The 18620-nt window shown below is 43.2% G+C and overlaps 1 protein-coding gene across 1 annotated transcript in view; it reads left to right on the plus strand.

The window, feature by feature from the left end:
- The window catches only part of MTX2 (metaxin 2), an 81722-nt gene extending 69462 nt beyond the window's left edge, over positions 1 to 12260 (plus strand). Inside the window, exons 8-10 of the mRNA XM_088474337.1 lie at positions 22 to 147; positions 2450 to 2526; positions 11882 to 12260. Coding sequence (XP_088330463.1) covers positions 22 to 147; positions 2450 to 2526; positions 11882 to 12092 — 414 coding nt within the window. The 3' untranslated portion in view covers positions 12093 to 12260. The remainder of the gene's footprint in view (positions 1 to 21; positions 148 to 2449; positions 2527 to 11881) is intronic.
- Positions 12261 to 18620: the final 6360 nt, after the last annotated feature.

The raw sequence follows: 18620 nt of genomic DNA on the forward strand, positions 1-18620 counted from the left end.
CGGTTTCTCTGTCTTATTTAGATCACGGAGCCTCGGTACAGCTCCCCGTACTCGTGGCCACTCAACGTTATACTAGTTCTTCAAAAGAAATGGGACGTTAAGAGAAAAATGAAAGCCATTGGCTGGGCTGGAAAAAACGTGGAACAGGTCAGTGATCTTTGTGCCATTGGTCCAGACCTGAAAATGATGTTTTCCGTCTGGCATTATTCCTCTTATTTGCTTAGTGTTCAGTTGGGTGTTTCCCCTGGAACCGCTGCTCTTATCTGCATGTCTCCTGAATGAACTGCTGGTCTATTATAGTCCTCATATATCTATTCCTGGGGAGCGCCTAGTGGTGTCCTGACCGGATGGGCCAGTTCTAAATGTGCAGAATCTGCAAAGATATTGTGCATATTATGTTCACTTAATTGTACCTATTTGTACATTGAGCACATAACACAGCGCACACCTATTTTCCGCCGTAGAAAGAGCGCTCTTCTCCAACAGGACTCAGTCGCCTTACAAGCATAAAAAGCATAGCACAAAGGTTTAGTATTACGGCAAGAAGAAAACAAACCAAAAAACAATGAACATAGTGCAAGGAACAGGGACAAAGAGCTTAATGCAGGGTTGGTGCAGCCATTTTGGGCAATTCCACAGGTTACATAACCCACCCATGAAAGGTATCACATGAGGCGGCCATTTTGGGCATGCTACATAGGTTATCCTGGGCAGAATAGGCAACGTCTAGAAGAGTAGACATAAAATGAGGGACATAAAATAATTCTGTGTACAGAAACACCTTTGAGGATCACAGGTTTACGTTTTTAATATGTAAATTACAATTGAATTGATTTTATACCCCAGTTTGGTCACATTTTCTAGTCCATTTATGAGCTGAATTAGGTGTATTCCAGTCCACAATACGGCTACTTTCATTGTCTGTATAGGACATGACTTTCCCTTGGAAAAAGTGACAAATCAATATATAACTTTTGTAAGTACAGTAGTAATAGTTTTACAAAATCATGGTCAGTATGCTGTGATTTATTAAACTATAATTATCCTCTGAGAACAACCCAAGGAGGGTGTTGGGGTTACAGTATATTATTATATCTCCCTTTCACTGACTCTCTCTTTATTTCATATGTTTAATCTGTGCTGTAAAAGGCATTTCAAGCATATTCACATATGTAAAAGTAAATCCTGCCCAGTGTAGGTTTGCAAAGGAAGAAATTTGTGCTTCATTACTGGTTACATAGTGATCGTCACTTTAGTCGCTCGCACATACTGTACTGGATTCCTCGCAGACAAGCAGAGAGCGTATGTTTGTAGCATACACCGGGTCTGCTAGTGAGATGGGAAGATGACTGCTCAGGCTTATTACTGTCCCCTTCTGACTGCAAGGGGCATATTTACTAAGCATCAGCTTTCCAGGGGTTTGCAAACAGATGGGCTTCGTTACGGGTTGGCGACAGGTTCAAAGTGCAAAATACAACATTACAAAGGCCGTTTAGCCATTCTAAAAAGATGTAGCTGTCAGCAGTATGTTTGGAGAGACACTTCCATGCACTTTCAAGGATGTATTCACACGTCTAATGTGGTCTTCGGGGCCTGATTCATTTCCGCAGGCAACTGCGATTACGTACGCCATCTGCCGATTGTTTCGCACTGCGCATGCGTAGGCATCGCAGTGTGCGAACTGGCCGCTGCGACGGGGACTGCGATCGCAGTGACTACGCAGATCCATTGCAGAATGATTGGCAGGAAGTGCTGTTTGTGGGAGGTGATGGGTGGGCTGCGAAACGCAGGCGTGCCAGTGCGTTTGCACGCCGTTGCAGGGGCGTGCATAAATTAGCCACTGCGATGCCATATGCAGACTGAGGTGTCATAGCGTGCTTGGTTGTTAGCAATTTCTGAGCAAGGTCAGAGCTTGTGCAAGTGTGCGTGAGGGTGCGATGGTACTCCATTGGGATTGCAGTGAATTAGCATACTATCGCTGTTTAGCTGCGTGCATAATCGCTATTGCATACGCAGTTGCGTACGGTAGTGAACCAGGCCCTTTGTCAGGTACTCCTCATAATTACACGTCTAGTGGATATACCTACAGTTTCATTGGGTTGTACATCAGGAGGATGAGCCATGGGATGAGAGTATGCATATATACGTATGGTCTTATACAGTCTGACTGTGTTGTAATGAAGTCCTGATGAAGATGGAAATTCTGCTATAGGAAGCAACCATGCCTCACCTGCCTTCCGCAACCACTGGAGAGCCACTGGCAGCCACCTCCGAGTGGTAACCTGTGGTACTGGACGAGTGGCAGAATCTCTGGTCAGACATTCCGTGATGACACGAGGGCTCTCTGCAGTGATTGCCACGTAGGAGGGGTTTGAATGTAACCGTTATACAGGATGGATCAGTTTTACGCACTGGGCAGTCTGAAAGCATTGCATGTGTCTCCCTTCAGGTGTATGAAGACGTAGATCAGTGCTGCCAGGCCCTATCACAGAGGTTAGGAACCCAGCCGTACTTCTTCAATAAACAGTAAGTAATTTTGTTTAGAATACATATACTGCGCTATATTCAGTGTGCATTTAAAAATCAACTTTACTCTGCAGTCTAGAACATGGATGTTACTTGCATACTATATGTAACTTTCATTTGCTATGTATAGATGTGTCCGTATACATCTTTGCTGCAGTTGCGCCTAAAAGCTTTTCTCTGCACGCCAGGCCCCGGGAGACTCTGCTAGCGCCGGGCGTCTTTTTTTTGTTTTTGTTTTGACAAATATACATCTAATTGTCATTGTGATGTGACTAGGACACCCCAGGAGACTGTGCTGATTAGCATGGTATGCGACACTTGTATATCTGAGTACGAAGTGCTACAATGTAGCGACCCCTGCTTTTTTCATTCCAAGTTCCATTGTGCTTCATATACAGACTGTAGTACACACAGATATACAAGTGTCACATATCGCATTAATCAGCGCAGTCTGCTGGTGCGTCCTAGTCGCATCGCATCGCCGCTTAGATGCACCATAGGGCGTAACTGTGCTAGGTGTATGAGGATACATCTGTATAACATAGAAGAATGTAAATGGATGAACCACACTAAAAACTTGGGAACACGTATACAATTTATACCTTCCATGGGAGAGGGTCGGCGTTTATACAGCTATGCACTAATAACCACTATGCTGGAATGAGAATATAAGGAAGGGCCATGGCTAAAATACAATCACAGCAACCCTAATGGATCTGACCGAGCTGGAAAGTTTAGCAAATACTTAGATAAAAAAAAACGTACACAGTAGTTCCGTATACAAGGACGGGGTAGTGGGACGTGATGGAAGGAAGAAAAGGAATCATAGAGGTTGAGTTAGATGACAGAGTTAATATCCATCTGTTTAATGCAGCCTAATTATCAGTATCCTTCTTACCACCTAAACTAGGGGGAACTATACTCCCCATATTTGTCTGCTGCAGATAGAAATAGGTCATTCGCACTCCCCGAGAGCTCCAGTCTGGAATGATACTGCTGCTTGCACAGCACTATCCGGATATTTGTAGTGGGAGCATTCACACTTTCTATGTAGCAGGTTAGTACGTTCCTGGCTGCAGATAGGTTCTCATCAGTTAGGGTAGCTTAGCCATAGCCAGCCGTTTGGGTTTATGCTCTGTTCTTATAATGTGGCTATTCCTTTTATTACTACATTTGCCAATATTTAATCCCCAGGCCGAATTGAGCTGATTTTAGTTTCATTCATTTATTTTTTTGTATGTTTATGAGCGCCCGATCTATGCGTTTTCTCCAATACTACCTTACCCCTCCACCAATGGCCCGACATCTGCATGGGTGACAAGGTCACCGTATTCACGGCAGCCTCTGGAAGTGGTGTCTTTCACAGAGTCACTGCTCCCCTTTGATTGTGATGTGATGTTTATTACCATTTGTTTAGACCTTTTACACAACAGAAATGGAGCTAAGTGCCACCACCATCACCACGTAGTTCCTATTCTCACTAGGTAAGAAATTCCAGACACATGAAAAGCCCAGAAGGGTTGTCTAGAAGTGTTTGAAGTGCACTATTCCTTTCTTAGTCCGTTTTGTTATGCAGGAGAGCCGTAGGGGACATGGGAAGAGGGCAGGCAATCCATGTAGTTGTCCCACCAGCTTAAACAGTGAGAAGCAGTTGTCACTTGTCACACTACCTGACGCCACAGAGCTGGACACTGGCCATGGTAATTCCTCTGCACATGGGTGCTGTCGGCAAGAAATAGCTTTATACACTATATTGGATTCAGATATATTTGCCGAAAGCATATTAACACTGCTTTCTTCTATATATCTATTGATTACTGTTTATTCATACAGTGCCATCATATATGAGCCCTTGATTCATTAACTAGATGAGTTAATGGTCAGTGAAGAAGATGAAACCTGGACTGCTTAAGCTTTTTCCTTATTGGTCTTCCATTTGATTACCTATCTCTTCTCTAGCCCATACAAATACGGGTTCTGGACTCCGCATAGGAAGAGGAATCAGTAGCAGGTAGAAAGAAGTAATAATGCCACTGTACAGGTCATAGTTACGGCTTCATCTAGAATACTGTGTTCAGTTCTGGAGGCCATATCTCCAGAAGGATATAAATACATTAGAGACTGTACAAAGAAGGGCAACTAAAATGGTGTATGGCCTACATCACAGAACTTACCAGGAAAGACTAAGAGATCTTAATATGTGTAGTTTGGAGCAGAGGAGGTAAAGGGGGGACATGGTAGAAACTTTCATATATATCATGGGTTTTAACAAGGTACAGGAGGGAATTAGAACATGAGAACATATGCTGAGAATGGAGGGGGGGAGGTAGGTGTGGAGGAAATTTGAGGAAAATTTACTTTACAGAAAGGGTAGTGGATAAGTGGAATAGCCTCTCATCAGAGGTGGTAGATGCTAATACAGTAGAGCACAGGTTCTCAAACTCGGTCCTCAGGACCCCAAACAGTGCATGTTTTCCATGTCCCCTCACAGAATCACAGGTGAGTTATTAGCTTCACCTGTGGATCTTTTAAAATGTGTCAGTGAGTAATGAATACACCTGTGTACCAGCTGGGTGACCTGCAAATCGTGAACTGTGTGGGGTCCTGAGGACCAAGTTTGAGAACCACTGCAGTAGAGCCATTGAAACATGCTTGGGATAGATATAAGGATATCCTACAAAGAACTAAGGGTCAAATAAGGTTGAGGTTACCAAAATATTAAAAACTGGGGAAGTCTAGATGGGCCAAATGGTTCTTAACTGCATTCAAATTCTATGTTTCTATATACTTTATCCACATAGCATCTACTGTTTCTCTGATTCCATAGAACTTCTGGAATTAAATTCCAGCCCCTCAACACTACTGTGCTAAGCTATTTCCAGCACTGTGCTACCTTATATCCTCTCCCTTATGCTAGACTAGTAGTTTTGGACCCGTCTTGCAAAGGTTCCGGGTCTCTCCCCCGCTCTCTCTCTCATGCTCTGTCATGTCTTCATCGCTGGCTGTGATAAGGATGCACATACACACACTACACATGTGTGAGGCATGAAAGCCATCCTGCATTATTCTAGATGTTCGTTTCCATCTTTCAGTATTCCATCCAAACTCACCTATTCAGGAAAGTGTATCCATAGACCTCTTACAACGGTTGATTATTGCTTACAATGGCCAATTTTGCAACCACTAAAGTTTACTTACTTAACTTTAATACATTCAAAATCTCATTACTGTGGAAAACCTCATTGGGGCTACTGCAGTCTTCCTTTAATTTCCTTAGCTTCCATATTTACTAAATTATAATGCAGAGAAAAAAGCTCTTCAACACAACAGTGCAGCACCCAAACGCAGAGGTGGTCACACTCCTCAAATAGTCAAGTATATAAATAAAGTACTTGCGAATGTGCGCCCCCTCCCGGGGTATAATGACCTATTGCTGAGATTTCCTGGAGTAACCCTGTCAAGTATGGATTCCTGAAGAGACCCAGGAACATGGTACTCCAGGAAATCTCAGCAATAGGTCATTATACCCCCAGAGGGTGCGCACATTCGCAAGTACTTTATTTTTATCCATGTTTTATTAGCTAACCACACAGACTGTCATATGGCTAGTGATCTCCAGCAATCGTCCCAAAATCCCAGCATGTGATTGCCTAAAATGAGCGTGATCTCTAATAATAATAATAATAATAATAATAATAATATGATCTTAATCTTTTATATGTTAAATAACTTGACCGAAATTTAGTTGAAATAGAACCATTATAGACCTGTGTGTGTGACTGTTTTCTGACTGCAGTAACAGGGCCCCGTGTAGTACTGGGTGCGGTCATGCCCTAGTATTAACCAGCACTTGTCCAAATTTACCATTCACCAGCAGTGTGACCAATTGGAAAATTATCCAGTCACTCAGGTCGAGAGGGAGGATCACAGGATGCGGTCAGCATTAGACTGCTAGCCCTTTTGGCCAGGATCACTTGTTATATTATTATTCTCATTTATATGGCGCCACAAGTGTTCCGCAGCGCCTTACAAAGTACATAGACAAATAAGTTACCATTGACTTACAATACAATACAATACAGGATATGGATAAACATTGCTATATTGGCAACCTTTACGCCGCATAAGCAGCCAAGTGTTGCGCTAGTGGGGAGTAAAAGATAATTTAAATTACAGTAGGGAGAAGCACAGGAGGGTAGAGGGCCCTGCTCGAAAGAGCTTACTTTCTTTAAATTCTTTAATTCTATTTATATCTCTGTATAGTGTCTCATATACCTACTGTAAATATTTATCCTAGAATTTGTACAGTGCTACATAATATGTTGGCACTTTATAAATACATGTACAGATTGCAGAAAATGATGGTCCAGTTACAAATAGACTGAAATTGGGTGTCCTAGCTCCTTAGCACTCCCTGTCGGAGGCGATGCTAGCGGATAGATTTAGCTGTGAGCTTTTGTTACATTAAACTTGTGGCTTCATTTAATACCTCAGTCACTACAACGTTTCCATCGTGTGACTTGTCGCCAGTGACATTTATGGGGGTACATACAATAGATCCTCATTCACACTGATAGTAATATGTGTAAATAACCTCACCAAATAGCTGTGATGACATTGTATTATGTAGAGTAGGTGTGGGGCATTGTATTATGTAGAGTAGGTGTGGGGCATTGTATTATGTCAGAGTAGGTGTGGGGCATTGTATTATGTCAGAGTAGGTGTGGGGCATTGTATTATGTAGAGTAGGTGTGGGGCATTGTATTATGTAGAGTAGGTGTGGGGCATTGTATTATGTAGAGTAGGTGTGGGGCATTGTATTATGTCAGAGTAGGTGTGGGGCATTGTATTATGTCAGAGTAGGTGTGGGGCATTGTATTATGTAGAGTAGGTGTGGGGCATTGTATTATGTCAGAGTAGGTGTGGGGCATTGTATTATGTCAGAGTAGGTGTGGGGCATTGTATTATGTCAGAGTAGGTGTGGGGCATTGTATTATGTAGAGTAGGTGTGGGGCATTGTATTATGTCAGAGTAGGTGTGGGGCATTGTATTATGTAGAGTAGGTGTGGGGCATTGTATTATGTCAGAGTAGGTGTGGGGCATTGTATTATGTCAGAGTAGGTGTGGGGCATTGTATTATGTCAGAGTAGGTGTGGGGCATTGTATTATGTAGAATAGGTGTGGGGCATTGTATTATGTAGAGTAGGTGTGGGGCATTGTATTATGTAGAGTAGGTGTGGGGCATTGTATTATGTAGAGTAGGTGTGGGGCATTGTATTATGTCAGAGTAGGTGTGGGGCATTGTATTATGTAGAGTAGGTGTGGGGCATTGTATTATGTAGAGTAGGTGTGGGGCATTGTATTATGTCAGAGTAGGTGTGGGGCATTGTATTATGTAGAGTAGGTGTGGGGCATTGTATTATGTAGAGTAGGTGTGGGGCATTGTATTATGTAGAGTAGGTGTGGGGCATTGTATTATGTCAGAGTAGGTGTGGGGCATTGTATTATGTCAGAGTAGGTGTGGGGCATTGTATTATGTCAGAGTAGGTGTGGGGCATTGTATTATGTCAGAGTAGGTGTGGGGCATTGTATTATGTCAGAGTAGGTGTGGGGCATTGTATTATGTCAGAGTAGGTGTGGGGCATTGTATTATGTAGAGTAGGTGTGGGGCATTGTATTATGTAGAGTAGGTGTGGGGCATTGTATTATGTCAGAGTAGGTGTGGGGCATTGTATTATGTCAGAGTAGGTGTGGGGCATTGTATTATGTAGAGTAGGTGTGGGGCATTGTATTATGTAGAGTAGGTGTGGGGCATTGTATTATGTAGAGTAGGTGTGGGGCATTGTATTATGTCAGAGTAGGTGTGGGGCATTGTATTATGTAGAGTAGGTGTGGGGCATTGTATTATGTAGAGTAGGTGTGGGGCATTGTATTATGTAGAGTAGGTGTGGGGCATTGTATTATGTAGAGTAGGTGTGGGGCATTGTATTATGTCAGAGTAGGTGTGGGGCATTGTATTATGTCAGAGTAGGTGTGGGGCATTGTATTATGTAGAGTAGGTGTGGGGCATTGTATTATGTAGAGTAGGTGTGGGGCATTGTATTATGTCAGAGTAGGTGTGGGGCATTGTATTATGTCAGAGTAGGTGTGGGGCATTGTATTATGTAGAGTAGGTGTGGGGCATTGTATTATGTAGAGTAGGTGTGGGGCATTGTATTATGTAGAGTAGGTGTGGGGCATTGTATTATGTCAGAGTAGGTGTGGGGCATTGTATTATGTCAGAGTAGGTGTGGGGCATTGTATTATGTCAGAGTAGGTGTGGGGCATTGTATTATGTCAGAGTAGGTGTGGGGCATTGTATTATGTCAGAGTAGGTGTGGGGCATTGTATTATGTCAGAGTAGGTGTGGGGCATTGTATTATGTAGAGTAGGTGTGGGGCATTGTATTATGTAGAGTAGGTGTGGGGCATTGTATTATGCAGAGTAGGTGTGGGGCATTGTATTATGTCAGAGTAGGTGTGGGGCATTGTATTATGTCAGAGTAGGTGTGGGGCATTGTATTATGTCAGAGTAGGTGTGGGGCATTGTATTATGTCAGAGTAGGTGTGGGGCATTGTATTATGTCAGAGTAGGTGTGGGGCATTGTATTATGTCAGAGTAGGTGTGGGGCATTGTATTATGTAGAGTAGGTGTGGGGCATTGTATTATGTAGAGTAGGTGTGGGGCATTGTATTATGTAGAGTAGGTGTGGGGCATTGTATTATGTAGAGTAGGTGTGGGGCATTGTATTATGTCAGAGTAGGTGTGGGGCATTGTATTATGTCAGAGTAGGTGTGGGGCATTGTATTATGTCAGAGTAGGTGTGGGGCATTGTATTATGTCAGAGTAGGTGTGGGGCATTGTATTATGTCAGAGTAGGTGTGGGGCATTGTATTATGTCAGAGTAGGTGTGGGGCATTGTATTATGTAGAGTAGGTGTGGGGCATTGGGAAACATGTAGAGAGTTACATTCTAAATATGCTGGTCAAATGGCTGGGCCCCACTGCAGTCACTATACTCCTATTTCCCCAGTTATGGGCCTGATTCTTAGTCCACATGTCCAGGGGCGCCGAGAGGGGGGGGAGCGGGTACAGATTACCGGGGCCCGGGTCCGGCGCCGCTCCCCCTCCCTCACAGCAGCCCAGCGCACAGCGTGTGCTGAGCTGCAGTGGAGACTGCTCGTGGCTGCTGAGCAGCAGCCACAGCAGTCTCCTATGCCTGTGGGGTGGAGCGATCACACTGACACTGGCTTTGAGCAGGGCTGAGGGGGCACAGAGCGCCCCCCTCCCCAGCGCGCAACGCCGCTTCGCGGCGCTGCATATCTTTTTTTTTTTTTTACGGGAAGGGGGCGTGGCCACGCCTCCCGCGATTAGGCCACACCCCCTATTACCCGACCCCCCGCCGCAGCTCTCAGCAGCCCTGCCCATGTCTGCTTCATTTGCTGATATTGCCTCTGCGACTTTGAGTGTCATCAGATGCCCGATGCCACCTGGTGCTGCTTTAGAAGCCACCAATGGTCGCGCTATCGAAACTTACACCAGTACTATGGCAAGTGCAGGTTATCTGTCTGACAGGATGCGGTCATAATACCAACCGCGGGGTTAGGCACTAGGGGGAGGGATATGGTTAGGCACTAAGGGGGAAGGTTTAGGGTGCGGGGAGGGGGAGATTAGGTTTAGGCCCCGGGGAGGTAGGGTCAGGGGTAGGGAGAGGGTTAGGATACCGACCGACAGGTGTCTGTATATTAACCATGTCGGTATGCCGGCGCCGGGATTCTGAACGCCGGGATCCCGAGTGTCGGTATCCCGTACCCAACCCGTCTGACTATGGCCTCCTATGTGAATAATTCTGCGTTTCTGTACGCATCCAGTATCAGCAACGCTCCAATAACACGCCCCCAAGATGGACCATCTCAGTGCATCCACTTGGCCACCGAACCGTCACCACCAGGAATGCCTGGCACATTTTCAAAACCTTTCTGAGACCGCGCGTCTATCGTGCGCTTTAATAGCAATCTGTACGCATGGACACTGGATGCACGCGCAGAAGAAAAATCGCTCCACTGTGTCCAACTCAGAGTTAGGTCCAATATTTTACACACGCCCCTGTGGGGCTACATACACAGATACATGAATTCGGGCAGTTTGATGGGATGTTGCTCGTGTTCCAACGCAATTGCAATGGCACATCTCGGGCATCAGCCGCAGTTGAATGGACCTTTAACTGTTAAAGTGGCTTCATCACCTACACAGAGGGAATGCTCCCACTTTTGGGCTGTGCCAAAATATTCAACGATGAATTGGAGGTATCGCACCACCCTCCTGCATCAGCCGTCTCTACCACTTTTGCATCCTTCCCTTAGGTCTCCTTACGCTGTCTCAATCCCCCTACACTAGATTACTCCTCATTTTCCCCTTGTAAGCTTCTAGGAGCAGGGTCTTCTACCATTCTCTTCTCACAGTCGTCTTCTCATGCACATCGCCCACAGCCTACACCACCTCCGTGGCCCTATACCCCTGTACTCCACTCGATCGTTGCCTTTAGGGGTGGGCAAAAAGTGGTCCCCTAGCTGTTGTCGAACTACACATCCCAGCATGCCCTGCCACAGTTTTGTTATTTGGCCTTGCTAAAACTGTTGCAAGGCATGCTGGGATATGTAGTTCAACAACAGCTGGAGGGCCGATTATTGCCCACCTACACATCTCTCCCATCATCCCTAAACCTGTTACCTGCGCATATGCTATTGGATACAGGTTTCAGCGTACGCTAACTAGTTCCTTTGCTGCCGCAGCTGTATTGTGTACTGAGAATTACTGCTATGTACTACTTACTGTACTGTGTTACCCTGTACCGTTATTGTTGCCTGCTCTATGTACAGCGCTGAGCACCACTTGTGGTGCCCTATTATTAACGTATAATAATATAACTGAGGAATAAGGCAAGAAGTGCCTCATGCCTTATTGACGCCACTTTTTTTTTTTTTTTTTAATAAACTATATTTATTGTGAATATTGGTTCAGCTCACAAAATAACCACCTCCACCTTGATAAATCCACTGTAAATGCCATTTTAACATCTACTGTCCCCTATATATACTGTTGACTCTTTTTTTTTTTTATGGGCTAAGAATAAAACTTTCCAATTTTAACACTTTGCTTTTGCACCATCCTCACTGTCAAACATGGTGTCATCAAAGGCATTCGTCTGAATGGAAACATTTTACAGAATGTATTTTACGTGTTCTGTCCTCATTAGGAGTTACAGATGGTTTTGACTTGAAGACTGCTCTGATCTGTTTCTTGTCCAATTTCCGTAGACCCACTGAGCTGGACGCTCTGGTATTCGGGCATCTGTTCACAATTCTCACCACTCAGCTTACTAACGACGAACTCCGCGAAAAAGTGAAAAACTACAACAACCTTGTTGCCTTTTGCCGAAGGATCGAACAGAATTATTTCGAAGACCACGATAGAGACAGTTCTGCCAGCTTCTCTACAAGATTATCCAAAGGTCCGACACTGACCTAGGGTCACCTCGATGTTATGTTTGGGAAACGTGGGAACGGGACTTGAAATATGACCTAATTTACTAGATACGTACATACAACAGGTAACCCTGTGAATTGCACAAAAAGCAACCATAGAATCAAACTGTATCTGCATTATAATAAATCTAAGACAACTGCATGAAGACTACACTTCCTTCTGTTTGATCTTACTCAAAGCCCCTGACTAAGACCTATACAGATGTAGCCTGACAGGAGGAGAACAAAGGCAGGTCATTTGCATTACACACTGGGGATTACAGTGCTACTTACACCATGCAGCAAGACTTAGTCAAACTACTGTTTTCTAGTTTTAACAAGCGTGCACTCAGAAAATCCGTGTGTTTACAAGGTGATTAGCCCCTGGAACAGATTAGCATCCCAAAGATGGCAGCATATCTTTAATCCAATTAAGTAAAATATGACACTTCTCTTTTTATTTCTTTAATCGCATTAATTCAAACATGATCTTCTCTCTCCTTGTGCCTTCCTTTTGGTGCTGGTTGGTTTATTTTGATGAATTAGCCAGGTGAAGTGGAATGATAATGTACTGTATACAAATGTAGGGGTGGGTGTATTATAGCATATATTACGTTATTCCATAAGGCTGGGTAATTTTGCTTCACATTCCTTCTGTCTGAAAGTAAGCAAAGGTCGGTTGATGGAAACCAATCATGTCAGGCAGGTCATAGGTAGCTTTTCTTTTGACCTATACGGTGATTACCGTATCAGCAACCAGTGGGATTATCATTTGCCCGCTTTTGAACAGTAGAAAGATGTTTGATCATTGTATTGGGTAAAGAGCAGACAGCAACATAAAATGATTTATATCACTATAATAATTAGTAACTAAACACACCTTTAAAGAGTAAATATCTGCTTATAATTAAGTTTTATTGTACTTTTTCAACGGGCAATAAACAAATGACTTTGATGTGACCAGTGTAACACAAGGGTATGTACAAAAGTAAGTGCACTTAGGAAGTTGTCTTGGAAAATACTACAATAATTATTATTATTTTTTTAAATTAAAAAAGCCAGGGCTGTTTAGCTCTCTGCTTATAGTCCAAATGCATTTTTTGAAGTTTTTTTTTTTTTTTTTTTTGTGTCGTTTCCTCAATCTGGGACCATTTCTGTAGATTTAATTTTTTTTTTTTTTTATATTTTGTTGGCCAAAAGCTAGGGATGTGCAGGCTCGGATAGGTTCGAGTTTGCACGCCGAGTTCGGATTTTTCCCTCCAAAAAAACGGAACTCAGAAAGAGGCTAAACGTCATCTTGCATGGACAAACATCATCATTCCTGGACAAAGGAATGATGATGTTTGTCCATGCAAGATGACATTTAGCCTCTTTCTGAGTTCCATTTTTTTGGAGGGAAAAATCCGAACTCAACGTGCAAACTCGAACCTATCCGAGCCTGCACATCCCTACCAAAAATCATTTAGTTGTAACACTTATGCAGCGCACTTGGACAGCGTTGATAGGCATGCATGCCTTCTGATGGGTGTCATACTGGGAATTAATAAGAGCATAGGATACCTTAGACAACACTAGAAATGGTGCTGCTGTAACTAATGCGTAAGGACGGGACTGGCACAGAGAAAATTGTTACCTATATAGAACGTTCAATAAAATTGATGTCACGTGGTATTTTCTGTGAATATTGTGTTGTGCTTTAATACATGATCGGTTTGTGATTTAGCAGTTACTTTTTATATTTTTTTAAATATCAAGGAAACATTGATTTTATAAAACATTTGCCTACATGTAAACATTAATTTCAGCTTCTAGAGTGAGTGTGGCTCACTAAGTTTGCAGGCTGGTGGTGCCCAAACACCCTGCAATATGGCAGCGAGTAGGATGCAATCAGCCCGATATTGCAGCGTTGTGGGCTGAAAATGACCACAGTACCCTATAATGGCCTTCTTAAAATTCGAGGAGATCCTTGGTGGGCCTGATGGAAAATGTATCCAGAACGTGGACTTTTGTCAGGTATGGAGTTGGATGTGATCCTGACAGGCTGCCAAATTGAGAAGTAACCATGTGATCTAGTAGAAGGATCAACTCGTTAAGTAACATAAGGATTAATTTCTGTTGCGGTAGATGTGAGCCGTCAGGCATGTACCAACTAATGATTAACTGCTGCTGGGGTAATGACATGGGGGTATACACAAAACTTCCTGCCCATTCTATGAGCATAACATGCTGGTCATAGCATTTACTGTCTATGATGTGCTCTGCATGTAAGTGTCCCAGGTATGATGATCTGCGTTGGAGTTCTTGTACAGTGAATGGATATAAGAAAATGCAGAGACACGGCCATTATCTTTACCTATGCCCATATTTATTTTTAAATGGGATGTGTCCAATTAAAAGCAAATATCCCATCTTCTGACAATGGTCTGTACCAATTGTACACATCAGAACACAATATATTTTTCTTTGTCGCAATGCAGGAGCTTTGTTTAGAATAATGCTAATGAGAAATGTTTAACAAGTACCCAAGCAAATTTGTTCTGCTCCTGCAGACAATTTCTTGTTGCCAATAACGGAGATATATATATATATATATATATATATATATACATACATACACACACACAGGTGAATGTTCCCGGTACGGCACTCTTCGCTCTTAATACAGTAAAGAACCCCCTGGGAAACCCACCCGTTCCCAGGGGGTTCTTTACTGTATTAAGAGCGAAGAGTGCCGTACCGGGAACATTCACCTGTATCTGTGATCTGTATCAGGCACCTTGCGACTTTGCAGCGATTTGGAGGAGTGACAGCCGCTGTTGGTATTTGAGATATATATATATATATATATATATATATATATATATATATATACATACACACATACACAGTCAGGTGCATAAATATTGGGACATTGACAGAATTTTCATATTTTGGCTTCTATTCACCACCACAATGGCTTTGAAATTAAACAAACAAGATGTGCTTTAACTGCAGACTTTCAGATTTAATTTGAGGGTAATTACATCCAAATCAGGTGAACGGTGTAGGAAGTACAACAGTTTCTATATGTGCCTCCCACTTTTTAAGGGGCCAAAAGTAATGGGAATATCAACTCAAAAGCTATTTCATGGACAGGTGTGGGCTATTCCCTCGTTATTTAATTATCAATTAAGCCGGTAAAAGGTCTGGAGTTGATTCTAGGTGTGACATTTGCATTTGGAATCAGTTGCTGTCGACTCTCAATATGAGATCCAAAGAACTGTCACTATTAGTGAAGCAAGCCATCATTAGGCTGAGAAATCACAACAAACCCATCAGAGAGATAGCAAAAACATTAGGTGTGGCCAAATCAACTGTTTGGAACATTCTTAAAAAGAAAGAACGCATCGGAGAGCTCAGCAACACCAAAAGACCTGGAAGACCACGGAAAACAACTGTGGTGGATGACAGAAGCATTATTTCCCTGGTGAAGAAAAACCCCTTTGCAACAGTTGGCCAAATCAAGAACACTCTCCAGGAGGTAGGTGTATATGTGTCAAAGTCAACAATCAAGAGAAGACTTCACAAGAGTGAATATAGAGGGTTCACCACATGATGTAAACCATTGGTGAGCCACAAAAACAGGAAGACCAGATTAGGGTTTGCCAGACAACATCTAAAAAAGCCATTACAGTTCTGGAACAACATCCTATGGACAGATGAGACAAAGATCAACTTGTACCAGAGTGATGGGAAGAGAAGAGTATGGAGAAGGAAAGGAACTGCTCATGATCCAAAACATACCACCTCATCAGTGACGCATAGTGGTGGTAGTGTCATGGCGTGGGCATATATGGCTGCCAATGGAACTGGTTCCCTTGTTTTTATTGATGATGTGACTGCTGACAAAAGCAGCAGAATGAATTCTGAAGTGTTTCGGGCAATATTATATGCTCATATTCAGTCAAATGCTTCAGAACTCATTGTACGGCGCTTCACAGTGCAGATGGACAATGACCCGAAGCATACTGCAAAAGCAACCAAAGAGGTTTTTTAAGGCTAAAAAGTGGAATGTTATGCAATGGCCAAGTCAATCCCCTGACCTGAATCCGATTGAGCATGCATTTCATTTGATGAAGACAAAACTGAAGGGAAAATGCCCCAAGAACAAGCAGGAACTGAAGACATTTGCAGTAGAGGCCTGGCAGAGCATCACCAGGGATGAAACCCAGTGTCTGGTGATGTCCTATGCTTTCCAGACTTCAGGCTGTAATTGCCTGCAAAGGATTTGCAACAAAGTATTAAAAAGTGAAAGTTAGATTTAGGATTGTTTAGTTTGTCCCATTACTTTTGGCCCCTTAAAAAGTGGGAGGCACATATAGAAACCGTTGTAATTCCTACACCGTTCACCTGATTTGGATGTAATTACCCTCAAATTAAATCTGAAAGTCTGCAGTTAAAGCACATCTTGTTTGTTTCATTTCAAAGCCATTGTGGTGGTGAATAGAGGCCAAAATCTGAAAATTCTGTCAATGTCCCAATATTTATGCACCTGACTGTATATATATCTCTATCTCCATCTAATATATATATATGTAATCTGTCTATCTCTTTCTAACGTATTATTTATTGTGTTTAAGTATTATTTATATATTATGCAGCGATTTAATAATTCACAGCAGCCCCTGCCCCAGTGCGGCTAACTATCTATATTCACTACTACGTGGACACACCTACGTGGCGGTCAATGTTATCAGCAGCCAGATTACCTACCAGTATGTCTTTGGACTATGGGAGGAAGCTGGAGCACCTGGAGGAAACCCATACAAACTCTACACATAATATTTATTATTAATGATTTATTGTTATTCCTATTATTTCCTAACATATTGTAACCTTTTTTGGGGGCTTTAGGACCCAAGTTAATTCTTGGTGCAGCTGGATATCACATGCTCTATCAGTGCTTATCTTAGACTTACTAGACGAATTCACTTCTGTTTCATTTAGCTTTTATGTCGCACTGGGATAACATTCTCTCTTAGGCTGAGTACACACCTATAGATATGTGTCCAATCTGTCTGGTGGGAAGAAAAATATGGTAATGTATGGGAGCAAATAACCATAGAAATTTGTTCCCAAACACTAAAAAAACGGACCAGATTTTCCTTCCCAAAAGACAGATTGGACAGATATATCTATAGGTGTGTACACAGCCTTAGATTATGTTCCCCAAGCGTCTAATTGATGCATGGGATGTAGTCAGCATCCCGGCAGTCAGGATATCAGTGCCAGGATTCTGGCTCCACAATCCCGACCACTGGCATCCTGAAGGTAAGTATTAGGGTTAGGGGGATGGTTAGGTTTAGGGTTAGGCTGTGGGGGGGAAGGGTTAGGTTAGGCTGCGGGGAGGGAGGGTTAGGCTACAGGAAAGGTGGCTTAGGGTTGAGGGTTAGGTTTAGAATAATTACCTAATCCTGTCTGTATGATCACATACTCAACCCTACATAAGAGCCGGTTGTCTTCTGGCTCACCAAAGTTTGTTTTCTGTTTAGATGGATGCGGGGAATTGGCTGAAAAGTGACTTTGTTTCCACAACATTGGATTGGATTCCTAGTATTGGACAGGTCATGACATGCAGATTAAATTATTGACAGTGAAAGGGTTAATTACCCCTAATAATGGGATTTTATTTATTTAATTCCACCTGGTCTGAGCCGGCATTGTAACTATTTAAAAGGCCTGTAGATCTGCACTGCTGCCCCAATGTGCTATTGTTCCCTTATATGCAGAGAATATTTATGTAGTACAGTACAGTCTTCTAGGCAAGAGAACAGGTGGATCTTCCCACTTCACCATGCAGACTCCGAGCAGAGAGATTACCCCTGGATATGTAAGTGTAAAGCACTGGATCACCAGGCAGGTAAGTGTAACTAACAATTTATCATTTATTATCGGCATAGTACCACCATATTATTTAATGGGTCCCTGCCCCATTCCAGCCTGAATTCCCTTCCACACATATATTAGGCTTCATTTGATCAGAGACTGGTAAAAGCTGGGTAAGGCGCGCTCTCTATATGGTGGGGCAGTGTGTAAAGTGCTTGGGTAAGAGTGATCTGTATGACAGAGAGACGTAGACGGTGGTGTTGGGTCAAGGTAATTTTATTGGTTTAAGGTAGGTAGGCACAATGCTACTAGAGGGTAATTGACCCAGGAGCAGTGGGGGGAAGAGCAGGATGGGTGCACGGGGGGGAAGGTGGGTAGACCCTTTTAGGGGGCTCCTTTTCCGTGCAGTTCTGGACCAGCACGTTGTCCCTGCTGGACCTTTGGTCGACAGTCTTAACGCCCGGCACAGTGTAGGTGGAAGTCTGGTAAGGATAGATGATGTGGCGGCGTCCCGCAATTTGTACAACTTACCTACCGGTAGGTGCCTGTGTAGGCGTTGCGATTTGGGGGTGGTGGTCGGCAGTCTCTGATGGTATACAGCGGCAGGTTAGATGGCCGTTCTTGTTGTACTGCAGCTACTGGTGCGGCTGTGCCCCGTGATGGTGGC

This window comes from Taudactylus pleione, unplaced genomic scaffold (genome assembly GCF_031769625.1).
Source record: "Taudactylus pleione unplaced genomic scaffold, aTauple2 ptg000004l, whole genome shotgun sequence".
Taxonomy (NCBI): Eukaryota; Metazoa; Chordata; class Amphibia; order Anura; family Myobatrachidae; genus Taudactylus; species Taudactylus pleione.